The 19398-nt window shown below is 44.6% G+C and overlaps 1 protein-coding gene across 9 annotated transcripts in view; it reads right to left on the bottom strand.

Moving 5' to 3' along the window:
* LOC119184840 (parathyroid hormone/parathyroid hormone-related peptide receptor) overlaps positions 1–19398 on the bottom strand; it is a 288427-nt gene that overhangs the window by 78111 nt on the left and 190918 nt on the right. For all 9 annotated transcript variants that reach the window (XM_075891701.1, XM_075891693.1, XM_075891697.1 and 6 more), the window contains exon 3: positions 1928–2041. In XM_075891701.1, coding sequence (XP_075747816.1) covers positions 1928–2041 — 114 coding nt within the window. The remainder of the gene's footprint in view (positions 1–1927; positions 2042–19398) is intronic.

Genomic DNA, 19398 nt, shown 5'->3' on the forward strand with positions numbered 1-19398 from the left:
CACGGTCACCTGTTGAGAAGTGTAATGACTTTTATGATGTTGTGGCAAATCTGTAATGTTATTACGAGAACAAGAAAACATGGCAACAACTGTGACAAAGCCTAGCATCTTATTAGCGTCATCGACTCGTGGCAGTAAGAAACAACTCAGGTTTTACGTGCCAAAACCACCATACGATTATCAGGCTTCGCATCGTGGTTTTCGCTCCAGCTATACCAGTTGGAGGCTGTATACCTTCCAACTCGAAGTGCACGTGTCTAGCCCCAGCTGCTTTTGTATACCTGCGCCCCACTCGAAGTGTTTCCACGAGTCCTCTACATCTTCGAACGGAAGGACACAGGGATGCGTGATTGGCACCCGATAATGTCACTTGGTTCGTCGTCATCGATCACCCGTTAGTGCTGCCTTGTGTCATCGGAGACAGCGGATTGTGCATTGTTGCTAAAGAGGCAAGGCGTGATAATTAACACGGATGCAAGAAGGGAGTGTCCCGACTTCCTAATGGCGTGAGTGTTTGCACACCCTTCCTCTTTGAACTGAATACGTACAAATTAGCTCCACCCTATGTTATTCTAAGAGCATGGTGTACTGGAGTCCGCTGTCTTGTGACTGGCAGACTTAGGAGATATCCGGCAGCTCCACCAGTATATAACGTATTGTAAAGGGGGAATCCAAAAGACCTGCTTATCGCGGACAACTTTGTTCCCGGAAACAGCGTGCTCAAATAAAGTATCAACCAGGGCGTACCACACACACAAAAAAGTGTTGCTCTGTTGAAACTATCCTCCCCCCAAAGCCTCTATGATCAATGCTATTGGGCGTTTCATGAATAGAGTCGAGCATAAATGGAAGTTCAACATTCTTGCCACGTTGAAGCACACGTCTTCCTTACTGCCGTGCGCGCGCAGCAGACGACACGCGCTAGCTCACCTGATACACTGCGTGCGATGGCGTAATTCTCAAAGCCCAGTCGCACTGCGCATGAGCGACGCTTCTCCTTGCCGCCAATTATCAGCGCTGGGAGCTCTGAAAACCACGCGATTCCGTTTTCACTCTCAAAAATATTGCCACTGTACGTCGCCATCGGGCGTCAGAACATGGGATTATCATAATGATTTCATAGTTTAATGTCAGTCAGCCAATACAAAAGGTACGCACGTTCTTGCACCCTTAAGGTCACGTAGTGCGCATAGCAAGTTCGAAAAGATTTCATACGCTGTCATACACTAAGTATAAGCTATGAATAGAATATTGGTATCGCGTTCACCTCCTAAAGGCTAAGCGTATGCCTTCCCCCCCCCCCCCCCACACCACACACAGGTCCTTTTTTGTTTTGTTGAAAACATGCCTCAATTATTAGAAGTAGTCCACTAGCTTATTGGCGTACTATTCAGTCCGCCTGTGTCGCGACACAAAAAGAACGCTATTCTACGGAGCGTGTAAACAAGCATGACACAATATTACTTGCGCTGGAATTTTTAGATGCAATTGATTGATATGTGGGGTTTAACGTTCCAAAACCACCATATGATTATGAGAGACGCCGTAGTGGAGGGCTCGGGAAATTTCTACCACCTGGGGTTCTTTAACGTGCACACAAATATGAGCACACGGGCCTATAACATTTACGCCTCCATTGGAAATGCAGCCGCCGAAGCCGGGATTCGAACCTGCGACCTGCGGGTCAGCAGCCGAGTACCTTAGCCACTAGACGACCGTGGCGGGGCTCTTAGATGCATTTCGAACGTTTTCGGATCACCACAATTTACTGTATGAACACAAAATACACGATGCTTTAAGCTTCAGAACCAAAACATATTGGTTCAGCACCATGCTGATTTGCTTACACTGAGATGCCGGCTAGCAAGCACAACATACACTTTAATTGCGCCACTAAAGGTGAAAGAACGAGGAAAAGTTCACAAACCTGCTGCATTGAAGCCGAAGACATAACTCGGGCACTGCACTCGGGCCACTGTTCCCGCTGGCGTTGCCCTCCAGCACATCAATCCATCCCACGTCTGCGGGCAGGTCAGGCCTTCTGTAAGAGAGCTTGTTTGTAGTAAGATTGCGAATACCAGCTTCAAAAATGCATACGAAGGTGGTTAGGACTACCAGCTGTGACAACTCTGCGTGCTCGCAATTTCCTCGTCGGGACACTCATGTCTTAGAAATGCCTGGCTGTTGGCGTGTGTGTGTGTGTACACACATGCCCCCCCCCCCCCCACACACACACAGACATATGAAGATTATGGCTTGAGTAACTTGAAATAGCTATTAGTAAAATGTAGAGGGCAAAAGAAGATATTAAAATCGCTATTATAGACTTATACTCTGGGAGTTTTAATGATCGCATTTACTAAGCATTACAATACTGTGATTTCTACAGCTCATTTTTTTCGCGCGCTCATACAGGCATACTTCTCTGACAGGTGGACTAACGCATCTTCGAGTTTTCTCGAAGTGCACTCCCAACTGCGAGTATTTGACGGTCGTTACACGCATTGATTTTGCGGCCGTTTGATCGGCTGCATGTCGAAAAGGCTTTACTGGGCACTGTCGAAGGACATGCCAAGTCTGCGGATATGTGCGCTTGCGTTAGAAATAAGGCAATATCATCAAGGTTCGCTAGCTATGCCAAATCAACTAGCAACGGCCATTGAATGTTTCTGTTATCTTAGCACACTCCTCTTGTTCCTGTTATTATCTATGTGTTGTTGCAATTTGTCGATAATTACGTCATGGTGACGGGATCTACGAAGTTTTAATCTGTTCTGCAATGACCCCCTAGCAGGCACGCACACACGCACACCCGCGCGCGCGCGCGCGCGCGCGCGCGCACACACACACACACACACACACACACACACACACACACACACACACACACACACACACACACACACACACACACACACACACACACACACACACACACACACACACACACACACACACACACACACACACACACACACACACACACACACACACACACACACACACACACACACACACACACACACACACACACACAAATGCACCGCCCCGTGCTCCTTTACTGAAACGATTTAAACGCGGAACCATGCAGCAGTTTTAAAATAGGGTATGCAATGCTTTGCACTTGCCACCACTGCACCAGCATAATACGCTAAACTCCTGGGTCCAAAGAAAATATTTCGAAAACGGCATGCACAACCGAGCAACGCGGACAGTATACAAAACCTATTCTAACATTTTATAATTGGCCAGCTTTGGTCGAGCGTGCTCGGTGGGAAAGCGCAGAATCAAAATGCGCGAAGAGCTCAACTACTACATCGTACACAACGCGGTTAACGAGTATTAGCTGCAGGGATCATGGCTGAGGGAGAAATCGTCGAAGATCCATTAATAACGACTGTGCTGGCATGTTATCCTTTCGGCAAAAAGGTTTCTCGACCCCCAGGTGATGCGTGCAGCATGCGGTTGTGGACGAGAGATCATGTTTTTCTCTTTCCTGACAGTCACACGTGCCCGCATCTCGAAAATCAATAAGTTGTAATTTAGCGATGTTGTCATATCTGCTTATTAAAAGGGTAATAATATTAACTGTTTGTGTTTCGCATCTCAAAACCACGATATGGTTATATGAGACGCCGTCGCGGAAAACTGCAGAAATGTCGACCTCCTGGGGTTCTTTAATGGGTTTTATTGAAATCTGCCCTACTTATAAACATCGCTCTTCGGCTGCTTGACAGCTTCAACACATTGGCGAATTCAGGAAGACCGCTTTTTTGAGATAACACAATTGATGGCGCGCTGACACGTTGCGCTCCTTTGTTAATCATGGTGTTCGCTTCTGTGAGCTGCCCAGTGCACTTATCTTTGTTGCGGCTGATTGTGCCACATTTTGAGTGTAAATGTGAAAAGCCGCATCCATTGAAATGTGTGGACAGGCACACCACGTTACGTTTTGGTTGTATACCCACCACATTTAGGGGATAAACTGCATACCAATCCCCTGCGCATAGCACCAAAATATCACGACGATTTTTCCAACACCCTCCCTCTCGGTTTTTCATCGGCAGGATCGGTCACCCTACGCAAGTAGGTTATAGCTTACTTGGTCAATAAAAACAAGTTGCTGTAAACGCTTCCGCCTGAGTGTCCGCGTGCCTTTTTGCAGTCTTTATTCACAAGCGCAACCGCTGTTGGAAAAAGTTTCCAATTAACCCACGAAACAGCACTCTTCGTCTTGTGTTTCGATCGATTTTGCGTGGTTCTTTCGCAGCCATCCGTTCTTAGTAAGCGTACAGCATGCTGCCTTCATCATCATTTGAAAGAACAAGGCGGCTTTCAGTGATCTTCAAACTCAACCTTTTTTTATTTTTTTTTAGTTTCACCACTGCGCCTATATATAACCATTGCTTCTCGTCGCCCGTGCTTCTCCTCTATCAAGGAAGTGAGCGGACGACATGAGACAGAGAGATGCATGCCATGGACCATGGAATAACTGGCGGCCGGGTTGCATTCTTCAAGGTAAAAGTGCACAGCTACGCTTTACGACGCAAGTGGCTTCCGTACATGCAAGATGGAGGAGCCTAGAAGAGAGTGACGCAATTAATGTAGTGCAATAGTGTTTTAAATTCGGCTTGTTGGTGATTCAACAACAACAACAACAACAACAACAACAACAACAACAACAACAACAACAACAACAACAACAACAACAACAACAACAACAACAACAACAACAACAACAACAACAACAACAACAACAACAACAACAACAACGACAACAACAACAACAACAACAACAATAATAATAATAATAATATATCATTAATAATCATAATAATGATAATTGTAAAGGGGGTTTATTGAAGGTAATTATTCACTATATTAATAGTAATATGTGGAATTTTACGCGTTGAAACTGCGTTATGGTACTAGGCCCGCCGTATAGTGAATGGGTCGGAGCACTTCCACCATCTGTAGTTGTTCACCGCGCCCTGGCGTCACGCATTACACCAGCCTGTAGCATTTCACGCCATCGACACCACCCACTGTGTCTCGTGAAACACGACAAGTGCCTTGAATAATTCAGTACTGCCGCCTGATACGCTGCGGCTACAGGCAGAGCAAACAGCCTCTTGCGCTTGAACGCATTTATTCTCACATCTGTTCTGTTGCCCTAACTGATCCTCTGTTTTCTTTTTATTTTGTTCTAACGAGACTTGTTCAGGCAGGTCCATTTGTCTTATTAAGATCTATAGAATATTCGCTACGTTATTTTTTCCCAACTTATTCATAGAACATGCCGAATGGTGTGGACGCTTGCATAAAAACAATAGTAGGTTCATGAAGTGAAGCTTCTTAAGGTTCGTTGCAAAATGGTAACTGGCCGTCTGCTTCTAACAGCGCGATTTGGCGACCTCCCTAGCGCGAGATATTTTTGTGGCATAGTGGTGTGGTTAATTACGAGAGGGGCTAATCGCTGCTGTCACCGCCAGATCAGCCGCCGTTGATATCGACTCTGTTCGCATAAAATGGGACGAGGCGCGATATAAATAACCTCTTCTGGCAACACGAGCTCAAGTCTGCGCAGAAATTAGACTAACGTTGGCCGCAATAACAGAAGATAAACTGTCGTAAACTGACAGTCCTACACAATACTATCTATCTTCTCCCTATTTTGCATTAGAGAGTGACGATGGAGCCGACATTAACCAGTTATCATATAAGTAACATGCGGTCAATAGGGCTCAGACTTTTTTCGCTACAAACGTGCAAAATTGCGTGTAAAACACCACAAAAGCGGGAAAACGGCGACGCCCCCGTAATATGTCTTCATTTTAAGTCCTTACGTGTATCATGAATCTGCGAGATTTGGCAAGACCCGATGACACTTCGCGAGACCAAGTCGGTGGTGTCGGTACTAAAAATAAATAAGCGAAAAAATAAAAGCCGGTCAAAAATCACGTAATGCTTAAGAGAACGAATGCATGCGCACGCTAAGATTACCGTTTTCTGAGCGCCTCATGACGTCACGAAGCACGCAACATATGTCGTTCTCGTGATGTCGCAAATCGCCAACACTCGTGGCGTCGTCAAGACGGAATATTATCACGTTTTCGTGAAGCATGGCCACGACGTGCTCCATGACCACAGAAGGACGCGCTGGGTGTTGTAAAGAAAACAGAAAGCGGCGATGGAAAAGAAGCCCTGTGGGAAGGTCGTATTTCGGTGTCTCCTGCTTGCACGACGTAATGGTGACTCGGGCCAATAACACAAGCTTATCCTCTGACAGTGTTTCAAATGCTCAGTCTGACGCCGATGCTCTCGACCTGTGGCACGTTACGTCAACAAGATTCTGTCATACAGCACTGACATCCATCAGGTGCAGGCAACATCCATGGCCATGCACGGAACCTCTCAGCTGGCTCCCACGTATTAGCGGCCCTTAGTGGCATTGCTCTGTAAGCGCGGGACCTTCTGACCACTCCTCTGCATCCTCCCACACTGTCAAAGCCAGTACGCTAGAGCGCATGGTCCTGTTCGAGCACCGTCACCTGCAAGAACTCCTACCCACCGCATGCTCGGTGATCTCTCAGACATATGCAGCGTTTGCTTTGCCGCCCCCTTTGATAGGGCAGTTCTGAAGCACATGCTTTTCCCAGTTCCATTGCGTTACCACGCAGACAGGGGCGTCCTTATCTGGTGTGTTTGGCCAACAAACCCTGAGATGAGTCATTTTCAGGCCTCGTTGTTCCTCAAGGACGACGACATCACAACCCATCTTCGCCGTGCTTCGCAAACCAGCACATCATTGCGGATCCTACAGAGCCAATGCAAGACCATTGCAAGACCATGCAGACCAAGAAGGCAATTTTTGACGCCTCCAGGATATTGTCACTAAGAATGCCACGGCCTACGCTTCCCTCTCGGTGCCGACTGCCTGCTCGTCTCGCGAGCAACTCCATAAGCTCTGTATCGTGCAATCGATGCTCTGTAGTTTCAGCACACCGGTGCATGCGACCTTTTTCCCCCAGAGAGCTGGTGGTGACAAGTGATCCTCTAGAAAAACCCAGTGGTTTTTTTACATGTGGAGCAGCTCTTTGACTAGCCTGTGTAACGCTGTCCCTCCGTACACCCCACTGCGCATGCTCGCGTCTCGTGCTGGCTTAGGGAGACATCAGCAGAACTGTCGCTCCCGTTCCCTTCCCTCGCCTCACAAGGCTGGTGCAGGCAGCGTCTGCTAGTAAAAAAACCTACTGCTCGCGCTGCGCAACTGTTCTTTGGTCACCTCTTATATGTAAGCACTGGTAGCACTGAATCGCGCGTTCGGAATTCAGTCAAGGGCGTCTCGGCTTTCGCTTGATGAGCGCCAGCGTCATCATCGCTGCCAGTGTAAGTGTTAGCCCCCACTGCTTCGCATCTACACATAATTGGTAGATAGTCCAATTTTATTCGTCTCTGACTGTCAGTTTATTGCACGTTGTGCTTACACGGGTGAAAAGATGAACAAAAAAAATCGTGGGCTAGCGGAAGGCAAGAGTGATGGGGAAACATTTTATAAGAGAAAGCCATAAATGCTGCGAACATTATTGTTGTCCGTCGCATATTTCAAACAGCTGACTCTAACGAAGGAGCCGCTAACCGAACAGGTTGCTGAATTCAAGTGATACTCGCGCATGAAGAATGCAGAAATCGAAGGTGTTCCGGAAGCAAAAAGAGAAAGCTGTGAAACAATGCTGCAACAGATTGAATAAAAGATCGATTGATTATTCAGTGAGCCCTGTTGACAGATGTTTTTCGCAGGGTTCCAGCTGAAAGTGTTTCGAACATTGTTACGGGCTTTTGTTTTCAACAAGAGATGAATGAATTTGCTTCAAAGGTCAGAAGAGCATGTCTATGAAACAGGTCTATTTGTGTAATTAACGAGGGTCTCACTGACAACAGAATAAATGACTGACACCAAATGACTTACGCCAAATGAATCACACCTGACAACAGAGGACAAGCGGCTGTTTTCTCAGGCATTGGCGACTCCAAATGACTGACACCAAATGAATCAGACCTGACACTACAAGACAAGGACAAGTGGGTGTTTTCTCAGGAATGGGAAAGAAAAGCAGTGTCAGCTCCCATGGGCACACAACTTTCATATCAAAGCAAGGAATCCAACTGACAGCCGAGTGTATACCGTATTAATTGTTTCGGTAATCTCACCGTTTTCACCTAAACTCGTTAATGCATCTATGATGACTATGAGCCATCATGAGACTGCACGCTTTCCTCGAGTTGAAGTAACTTCTCGATTTTCAGTCTACTTCTCGTATTTTCATCATACACTAGAATGCTCGAAGTTTGCCGAAAAATTTTTATTATATGGCTAATTTTGTTACCTTAACTAATCATATTTTTTTGGCTCATAAGTCTATTCGCAGGAGATGATAGCTTGTTATCCGTACTTAGCAATAGCACTGAATTTTTTCATCGCTTGGGTCACAGTAACGGTATATATAAGTAACCTCTAATTTTATCCGCCATATTTATTTCTTACACGTGACCATAGAACGATGTAGTGATATAACATTTTTCATAGCGAAATGTGAATCAGTCTGCTTCGATTTTGACAGTGCCATCCTTTCGTCAAACGAAAAAAATAACTATCGTTTATTTACCTGTCCCTATCATCATCTTACAATCAATTTAGCGGTGAACTTGATAATAGAATAAGTTCGTTTTTCGAACATTAAAATAAAAACATTGAAGCGATAATAACATCGATAATACAGAAATTAACGACAGTTGTGCTCGATAACCTAACTGATTCACCGGTCTTGATTGGGAATGTCTATTAGATTTCCTGACATGATGTGCCCCTTCCGGTCAAAATACGCCTGTTCACCATACACTAAGCAAAGTAAAATATGTTAAAAAGGACGGCGTGGTCAATGTTAACCTGGCAGACCCCTATGCAATTTTTCTCTGACTAAATATTCAAGCTGTTTATAAAAATGAAATGGTCAGAAGGTGCTCTTTCGATTCCATGAATTGCACCGATTTGGTAATCCGCACCTGGGCTGGGGCAGTTATCGGAATAACCTTCACAAAGACTTTAACGCTTCGACTGAGAAACTGACGGGTGTTATCAACTCCCGTGCATTTGTGTCCGTGCTATCATTCGTGTTGTAGATCACCATATGATGTGCAGCCTAAATAAAAAGAAAAACAATACTTTATACAGTGAGCCTGCCCCTTAGGGACCGCTTTAAACTGTATGCACATACTCTCAACACCTTACACATAAAATCTAAAAGGAACCGACCGCATGTATGAAGTACCGAAAATGGGAATGACTGTATGAAAAATTGTAACTTCATGAAGGAACTTCTACACCTTAATCAGCCAAGTGCCCTTTCCACAGATTTTTTGGGCGGCACCAATGTTCTAACTTGCCCGATCGTGACCGCCAATTTAATGATTAATTTTTAAGAGCTCAGCAACGACTAACTTCTGTCCACTGTCTCCTTTACCTCACTTTTTTTTTCTTAAAATCCCCGTCATGATCTGCTAACCTCGCTGTCCTTCCGTTTTTTCTCTCCTCCTCCTGCTCCTCCATATCATAAGATGAGGCTCTTCGCACTGCATTAAGTTAGAAGACCACATGATGGGGCCTCGATTCAGTGCATTGATACAAAATATTTCGTATTGTCCTTTGTCATGTTACTAATATTTACATCGTATTTATTTCTGAGGTTGCGTGAACAATTATTGGAGAAGAAAAAATAACACCTCTACGTGAAAGTGGTGACATATATTTTGTCTAGTTATCGCCCCATAACCATCCTCTAATTCTTTAGTAAAGTAACTGAGGTGCTTAGTGTTAATCGCTTAACAGACTGCCTTACAAAACGTCGTTCCAAGTTATCTACCAAATTAGCACCGATAAAACTAGTGGATAGCATAAAACAGTTTACGATATTGGGGTATGGCATGGTTTAAGTAAGTGGGTCCCGCGGAATGTGATGGTTCCGCAGGCCATAAATGTATGTTTCCTAAATATAACTATAGGGGACTCTGGCGCTGCGATTGTTCAGCGACCGTGGGAGTGATGGGTAATACATGGATTTGTCTTGTCTTCGTACTCGTCGGTGGCGAATCGCACTTGTGGCTTCGTTTATTGCTGTGTTTCGGTTTCGTTTCGAAGGGAAGAACGAACCATTTTGAACTTCGTGACACTGTTTGAAATGGTATAAGCCTGAAAGAATAAGGTGGTGAAGCGCAACCACTTAACATTTGCTGATTTTCATTTCGTGAGAAAACAGCTACAAGCCACATGAACAAACCCGGAGTCATAAGTAGGAAGATTAGACAAATCCGCGCACTATACCGATAATTTTCATGCTCGCTGAAGCACCGTGCGTTACAGCTTGCATAGACACTAGCGCCAAGGTTCCCTCTAGTGTATATTTAGAAAACTCTATGCCGCAGGCCCTTCCTCGGGGTTCCGTGAGCCACTGATAAATTCTCGCTCGTTCCGCACTTGCCTTGTCACTTAGATGGCGAATACGACGTGCAATCGATCTAAGGAACCTCCATTACTCACGCCCGAACGTCAATAAGCACATCTCGGAGCGTAAGAAAAATGCGCGAGCTGCTAAATAAATCCCGCCAGAGGCTTGTAGCCATGCCAGACTCGGTAAGCGGGCCGCGCGGTTCCCTTATTCCTACCATCCGTTTCATAAGGCAGTGGATACGCTGCTGCCATCTGCGACAACACACAGTGAGCATGAGGAGTAAGGCTTTTTTCTTCGGCGCAAGCGAGCGTTCGTTGTGCTGCCAATGCCCGTAGCAGTATGTTTTTTTCCTGCGGTAATATCATCATCATGGCACCTAGAACAAGAGGGAGAAGACTATCTTACGATTTGTTTCTGCTTTATTTATTTTTATTTCATTTTTTGGACAATACGATAGCATTGCCCGCAGTCAGAACAAAAATGGGGTGGTTTGCCTCCTGACGAGGTCCTGATCGCGATGGGCGTAACTGTGGTAGTGCTAAACAGACATTCACAATTGAAAAGAACATTGCATATACAATCGAAAAAAAGTTATTACATAAAATATACATATTCACAAAAGCAGCCATCAGCTTGACAACAGAACTCTGCACTAGAAGATGCCTAGAACAACAAGTAATACCATTTGACACAATCGCCACTGTGTGGCAACTGTGTCATTTTTATTTATGAATTTTAACGCATAACTAACTACTTTAAAGATCCTGCCGCCTGGTTCTTGGCCGATCCCCCTTTGCGGGCGAGTGCCTGCAGAGCAAAAGGTTCATCATCATCATCATCATCATCATCATCATCATCATCATCATCATCATCATCATGCTAGCGTGCTCAATGTGCTTGTGCTCAAAACCATCGTCAAAGCCCTCGAATGCAGAGAGGTCTTGTTCTTTGGCACGAGGGTGCGCTCGGATGGCTATGTTATCTGCGCTTTTGTCTGCGTTGCGCCAAGTGACGACAGCAGCATACGGCAGCCTGATCCCCTAAAGTGCTCGGTCCTTAGCCCCACCTAGTGACGCTGGCGGGTCGAACACCCAAGGTACGTACGACTAGAGTATATTATAGAAAACGGAAAAGGCTGCCGCGGCTGTGAGAAGACCCCCGAAACGATGGAAGGAAACGACGACGCGCCTGCGTCGCGTCTGTAACTGCCGCTGGTTTTACTCGAACCTCTATGCGCCGAGCATAAACGTAGAAAGAACGTGCAAAACCTAGACAAAACCCAGCAGCAGCAACACTATATAGCATTCGCAATGGTCCAGTTTCACTTTTTTTAAGGCTTGCGGGTGCAGGCTTCACCAATTTTTTTTTATAAGTGTAGTAGTAGTGCGCACATCTTGGGCTTATAAAGAGGAACTTCGACAACATTTGTCTTTGAAGTGTGACATGCTCCGGCGTAACGTCAGCGCTCCCGTTAGACCACAGGCGTCAGTATTATCAATATGAAGTGCACTTTACGGCTCGATGATGTGAATATACTTTATAGCTTTCCTTATCGTGTACTTGTGGATTCGAACAACATTTGAATATATCTCGCTGAGTTGCAGCCGCTAATAGTTTGTTTAGTGGCCATCGCTCAATCAAGAAAAATAAATGTAATAGTCAATAGACTATGGTAAAGGTGGAGTAAACACTGGAACCACGATTGACGCTAAGCCTGCATGACGCCTATTGTGCAGCAAAGTCCTACGAAACTGTGTTGTTTGACGGACGTATAGGATTGGAAAACTCGGTCGAGGCCCTAAGCTTGGCCAGAGAGGGAAGTACTCCGTCCTTGGAGAAAATGTAGCCTAGTATCATCAGCAGTCCGCCTCGGTAGATTGCGTTTCAATGGAGGCCAAATGGGAAAGGGCCCCTACTGTGCGATGTCAGTGCACAATAAAGAACACTAGATGGTCAACAACCCTTGGGTGTCTCTCATAATCATATTGTGGGTTTGAGACGTAAAACTTCAGACATCATTATTAGTATTGTGAGCTGCCGCGCTGAAAATCAGCACTTCTCTACATTCTGTTGTAGCTTGGCGTCAGCAGGCTTTGCAACAGCAGCATTTATGCTCTCAAATCTTAATTTCATGGATGAAACTGCTCCCTCTCTCTCTCACGAGTGCGAGTGTTGCCAGTTCAATCACACGCAACCAACCGGCTGCGCAGCCACATTCCTTCTCTTCACTAAAATATCTTGCAGGTGGCAACGGACGCGTGCGCGGACTGTATATTCGATGCCATCTGGTTCGCCGCAGTGCTACCAGGAGACCGAATATCAAGATATCGTCTCGACTTCCAGGAACTCCTGCTTGTGTCTCTCACTCTGGGCGTGACGCGCCCCTTGTTAAACGTGTGATAAACGGGGCGTACGACATACTGTTGACGTAAAGTCTGCATTGGGCATACTGGCCGATGTATCAGTGACAATCTAGAACAAGATTTTTCTATGAACTTTCTATAAAGAACTGGACATGGTGATAGTGGCCGTTAAAATCGGAGTTAACGAAATAAGTCTGTATTGTGAAATATTTTACTGGCGAGCGTCTTTTATCATTTTTTGGCTCAATTTTAAAACACGGAGCCCTAGTTATAAACCAGCTCCAGCAGGTCATGGTCCTCCTCTCTTCACATAATGCCGCCCCCCTCCCGCTAAAAAAAAAACGATTACTGGCACCACTGCGTAAGTTATCGCACGCTGAATGCTGCTATAATTTATCGGTACAAAACATCCTGGACTACACTGTCGGCGTAAGAGACAAACAGACAGACAGACGAACTTCATTGTACATTGTCCGCGATGGGGCTCAAAGGCTCCGTGGACCACCCGGAGTTGCAAGAAGTCTGGATTTGCGAGGCGCTTTAAGAAGTCCGTCTTATTGACGTCATCAATGGTGCCCAGATTTTTCTCAACATCAACCTCGCTAACATCAAAAAAGTTTAGTAATATCTGGTGTTTAAAATTAGTCTCAAAGCCACGAAATGATTATAACAGATACCATATTGCATGGCTCCAGAAATTTCGACCGTCTGGTGTTCTTTAGTGTGCGCCCCACGCAGTACATGGGCCTCTACCATTTCGCTTCCCGAAATGTGACCGCCACTGCCGGACTTGAACCCGTGACCTTCGAGTCAGTAGCTGAGAAACGTAACCACGACACCAAAGCAGCGGATACTAATCAAGCTTCTATGGCTCTTGAGGACCGCAATAACATAAGGAGCTCTTGCCCTAGCGGGAAAATGGAGGAAAGCGAAGCTGGGCGTGTGCCTGTACTAAATCTTTCTTTCTTTCTTTCTTTCTTTCTTTCTTTCTTTCTTTCTTTCTTTCTTTCTTTCTTTCTTTCTTTCTTTCTTTCTTTCTTTCTTTCTTTCTTTCTTTCTTTCTTTCTTTCTTTCTTTCTTTCTTTCTTTCTTTCTTTCTTTCTTTCTTTCTTTCTTTCTTTCTTTCTTTCTTTCTTTCTTTCTTTCTTGCCTGCCTGCCTGCCTGCCTGCCTGCCTGCCTGCCTGCCTGCCTGCCTGCCTGCCTGCTTGCTTGCTTGCTTGCTTTCGATGATTGCGCCATGCTGCATACTGTTCCCTTTCCCCATGCCGAGACTTGGAGGCGCATCGACGTGCTTATCCGCGAAAGACTTTCGTGGCTAGAGGGAAAAAAAAGCATGGTCGTGCATTCATATCAAGCCAAAATGAAATGTGGCCACATGCAACTACAAGACACCTTCGATAAAAATGGCGTATGGTCACATAAGGTATGCCTGATCGCCGACAAGCGCACTGGCGTGGGAGCGTCAATTATTAGTAATCGGCGCGCGCAGATGCGCATGTGGCCGGTGCCACATGCGCATACTTGCGCTTCGGCGTCGTTCTGTGTGAAATGTCTAACCCCGTGGACCTTTCACGTTGGTTGATGCGGAAATCTGTGAGACATCGCCTAAAACGGTGATCACGACACCATTCGGCTTCCTGGAGTTGCTACGGACGGCTTTCAGTCTGAGGAATTCCACTTCATTTCAGCACTTCATTGATGAGGTAGTTCGCCGACTGCTGTTAGTTTCGCCAACGTTAATGACACCATTCTGGCAAGTAACTCATTAGTGGCACACGTCGAACACCTACACATCCATTTCCATCAGTCTGATGACTTTGTCATTAACGTCGCAACGTGTTGGGTGTTCTATCTATCGAGTTCTTTGACCCTGTCCTGAAATAAAAAAAGAGGTAAAGAAGACAGAGAAAATACAGAGAGGCGAGAAAAAGGAAGAGATGAAGAATGAGAAAAAAAAAACGAAAGAACGAAAGTCGTCCAGCTTTCTTCTAGTTCCGCTCGCCAAAATTTTCTGTCTGTGGGGTTTCCCACTTGACGTCAGCGTCGAAACGGTCGCTTGTGCAGCGATGCGAGGGAATTTCACGAAGACCCAGAAAAATGTGAACGTCCAAGTTTTCGGCGGGTGTTCTCAGGCTTTAGGCGAACCACACACACTGGTCGAGGTCGTATCTCAAGAAGAGCAGCGTTTCGTGCACGCGAATTGGCACTTCTCTAGGTTCAGAGTTGAGCCGGATGACTTAGCGGGTTGTAGTACCATCTCGGGCGGTCTAGGCAGCTCGTAAAGGTTTGGCAAAAAAAAAAAAGAAAGAACGCAAGACTCGACTTACTAAACTTCATTCCGCGCTTGTGCAACCTGAATAAACAATGGAGCTGGCAAGGAATCCCGGCCCCATAGCGAACGCAGATTGCGTTCTTGCTTCATCTCCTTTGTTTGATGTTTTCTTTATTATTTTTCTTTCTTACTTCATCTATCTATGACCATTTTTTTTTCTCTTCGCTCTCTAAATTGCTCTTTCTCTCTCCCTCTTCCAACCCGTACTACCAACATTCACGTGAATTGTCCTCACCCTAACTTCTCTTTCTCACCCCTTGCTATGCTATAGAGTATATTGTTATGCTACGCCTTACCCCTGTGATAAGTGGCCATATGTGAAGGGCGAAGTGAAAAGTGAAGAGCCGGAAATGCGCTTGAACTGCGCGCCTCCGAGATGATCGAAGAAGACGATGTAGGGAATCTAGGCAAGCGGTGATGCAAGCCGCAGTGGTACGAGACCAAAGCAGAAGGAGATGATAGGCAGACGTGGTTGTATTTTAATTAATTCATAAGCATTGTTTAATGCTCATTGAAAAAAATTCTTACTTATAAGGAATTATTCTTTGTTGCGATTCGAAGCTTTGGTCGCCCTTCCTTTAACTATGGACGAAACGCAGCAAACCAAATATCGACAGCCTAAGTAAACCTTTATAATAATAATAATAATAATAATAATAATAATAATAATAATAATAATAATAATAATAATAATAATAATAATAATAATAATAATAATAATAATAATAATAATAATAATAATAATAATAATAATAATAATAATAATATAATAATAATAATAATAATAATAATAATAATAATAATAATAATAATAATAATAATAATAATAATAATAATAATAATTAACTGGGATTTTACGTCCCAAAGTAACAATATGATTATGAAAGACACTGTAGAGGACGCTACTGGAACTTCTTCCTCTATGGTGCGCTGACAAAGCACACGGGTCTCAATACCATTTCGCCTCTATTCAAATTCGACCGTCATTGCCGGGATCGAAGCAGTGAAACTATACTTTCTCAGTTTTATGCCTTAAGTAGTAGCTCTCTGTATGATAGCCTCAACATTGAGTTGTTCCTGCCCTAACCAATTTCACAATCAATGCTAGCTTTTTAGCTTCTTTACTAATGGCCAATTCTGAGTCAATTGGAAGCGCTTGCCTAAAAGTACAAGCAATAGAACCCTACCGTTTCGTGAACGGCATATCATAAAACTACGCGCGTATTCAGGTATCGGCTATTGCGACACGTTCTACTGCCGCAGTTCTTGTCGACATACAATAAACGTTACGAAGCTGTGCGAAAAGACGAAGATATGAGTAACTCTCGTTTTTTTGTGCACTTCGATAACGTCAAACAGCCGTGAATTAACCAGCCGGGACGTCTTACTGAAGCCAATAAACCAGATGTACCCGCGTATTGAACTTCCATGCTTAGATTCATGATCAGCTCGGCCGAATTTTAGTGAGGACTGAATTCCGAAACTCCCAATAGCTTAAAGTTTGGCACACGTTTAAGGACAGGACCCTGAAATCGCACGCATATCTAGGTCATTCGTTGATGTGGGACCCTCGAATGAAAAGTAAACGAGCCGAAGAATTATGAGTTGCCGATGTAAGGTCTTACGCGCAAAATTACGATTTGTTTACGAGGCATGCCATAGTGAAGGGCTCCGGAAGTTTTGACCATCTGGTCCTTTTTTTTGGGAGCTTGCTTGTCAAACTTATTATGCTTGGGGGATGTCCCTTGGCGTGTACGCTAGAAGCACAGCTGCGCAATGTATACACGCTACACACCCACCGAAACTTTCGTGGAGTAGTGGAAACCCACTATGCGATTCTTCACTCTGCTGATAAGCGATGTACCCACTACACATCCGTAAGGCATTATGTGCACTTCATGCGGAGAAGAATGCTCTGCCACAGGCGGACACCGAAGTGAGAGCCCGTGAAGCGAAGGCGGCCGGCAAGCGGCGGCAAGAGAACCTCGAATCGGAACCTGTATCGACATAGCCTTCTCCAACTTTCAACTGCAACCTCTAATTCAAGATCCCCTCACCACATACTTCACCTAGCTGAAAATTGAAATTTTCAAAGCAAAACGCGTCCCACAGGTTTGCTCGGTCATTGCTCAGGTTTGCTCGGTCGATCAGTAGTATAATCCTTTTATGTAATTGCAATGATATGTGAATGATTACATCTTGTGGATTTATGTGTGTATGCACTCACCCCTATAAAAACTTGGCGGGTCTTATATGATGGTAAAGGACTTGTACGGAGGATTCATGGGTTCTCCCGATCACTTTCGAGCAAGCTCCTCCATCATCATTCACTTCGTGGAGATGGCGGAATTCTTTTTTTTTTATTGCACTTACCCACACGTCGTGCGCTGACATCGCCCAGTCCACAGGCCTCAACCAGTTCGCCTCCACCAAAATGCGACCATCCCGCCCCGGCTGAGATCGAAACAACGACTTTCGTGTCAGAATCACAATTCCGTAAAAGCTACACACACGACAGACGCAGTATAACCGCCCTTTAGGGTTCTTTAAGGTAGCCTACTTGCATGATAACACTGTGTCACGCATATAGCTAGGTCATTTACATAAACTCATCGATTTACCACGTAAGGCGTGCCTCCAGATCAACACTCCCGCGCGAGCAACTTCCCGCTTACTGCTTCGCTTAACATCGATCCCCACGACACGTAGGACTTGATTGAAGTTTATTCTCCTCGAAATAACAACTCATCCATCTGTTCATTCGGCACACCACATGAGCCTTCGAAGGAAAGGAAGATAAATAAAATGCCATTCAATGATTGACTGATTGATTTGCTTTTTATGCATGGTATGCATTGCTCGGCGGCTGTGCTCATAAGTTTGAGGGAATGTGTTACACTCTTCATTAGCTCAGCCTCTTTTCATTGAGAAAGAGGTTCTCAAACACCGGGGAGCTTAGAGTTTGGCATGCGTTAAAGAACAGGATCCTCAAATTTCATGTATATCTAGGTCAATCTTTAATGTGGGATGCTCGAATGAAAAGGAAATGCACCGAATAGTTTACGATTGCCTGAAGCGCTGAGTGTGGACCATTTCAAAAACGAAACAGTGAAGTGACTGACGTTTTCAAATCATACAGTGTACGACCTTCGCACATAGCCAATAACATATGGGATAAAAACTTGGGAGTTAACAAAAAAAGCAAACAGAGGACTTGACAAGTTGAGAAGCACGAATACGCAGCGTGTGATGGAACGCAATGCGATACATAGAACAGTGAAGGATAGAAAGGTGGTGGAATGTATTAGAAAAGGGGCGTGTAGCCATGGCTCCTTTCACGAGGAAGTAAAGGTTGAATTATGCAGGCAGCGTAATGAAAGGGAAATTGGGACAGCTACGCGCTAGTGGTGCCAAGACTGAGGAAACAGAGGAGCTGGTGGCCTTCCTCTTTTTCTTTTCCTCATCGTCACTGCAGTTCTTTCTCCCACTCTTACTATAATATCTCCTTTATCTACCTCCTTTATCATACCTCCTTTATCTTATCCACGCCTTCACTTCCCTTCTGCCCTTGATACACTGTACCGTTAATTGCTAAATTAAGCGTCATTCTCTTCCCCTCTGCTCTGTCTACTCCTACCTCGTTGCTAAACTGTTCCACGCGTGGCTGTGGCATACTCTTTTTTTGTCTCTCTTTCTTTATATGTCTTAAGTGCGAAGCATTCCTTAGCGAACTTCGGTGAATTTGAATCTATCTATCTATCTATCTATCTATCTATCTATCTATCTATCTATCTATCTATCTATCTATCTATCTATCTATCTATCTATCTATCTATCTATCTATCTATCTATCTATCTATCTATCTATCTATCTATCTATCTATCTATCTATCTATCTATCTATCTATCTATCTATCTATCTATCTATCTATCTATCTATCTATCTATCTATCTATCTATCTATCTATCTATCTATCTATCTATCTATCTATCTATCTATCTATCTATCTATCTATCTATCTATCTATCTATCTATCTATCTATCTATCTATCTATCTATCTATCCGCTTACGTTTGAGTGCTCTCGTGGTCGCCCCTTGACTTGGCGTGAACCAAAATTAGCATGGGAGGGCACGATGGTTCGACGAATATAACGCACTGGTCAGGACATGAATAGGGAGTTTCAGCTTGTACGTA

Source organism: Rhipicephalus microplus, chromosome 1 (genome assembly GCF_043290135.1).
Source record: "Rhipicephalus microplus isolate Deutch F79 chromosome 1, USDA_Rmic, whole genome shotgun sequence".
Taxonomy (NCBI): Eukaryota; Metazoa; Arthropoda; class Arachnida; order Ixodida; family Ixodidae; genus Rhipicephalus; species Rhipicephalus microplus.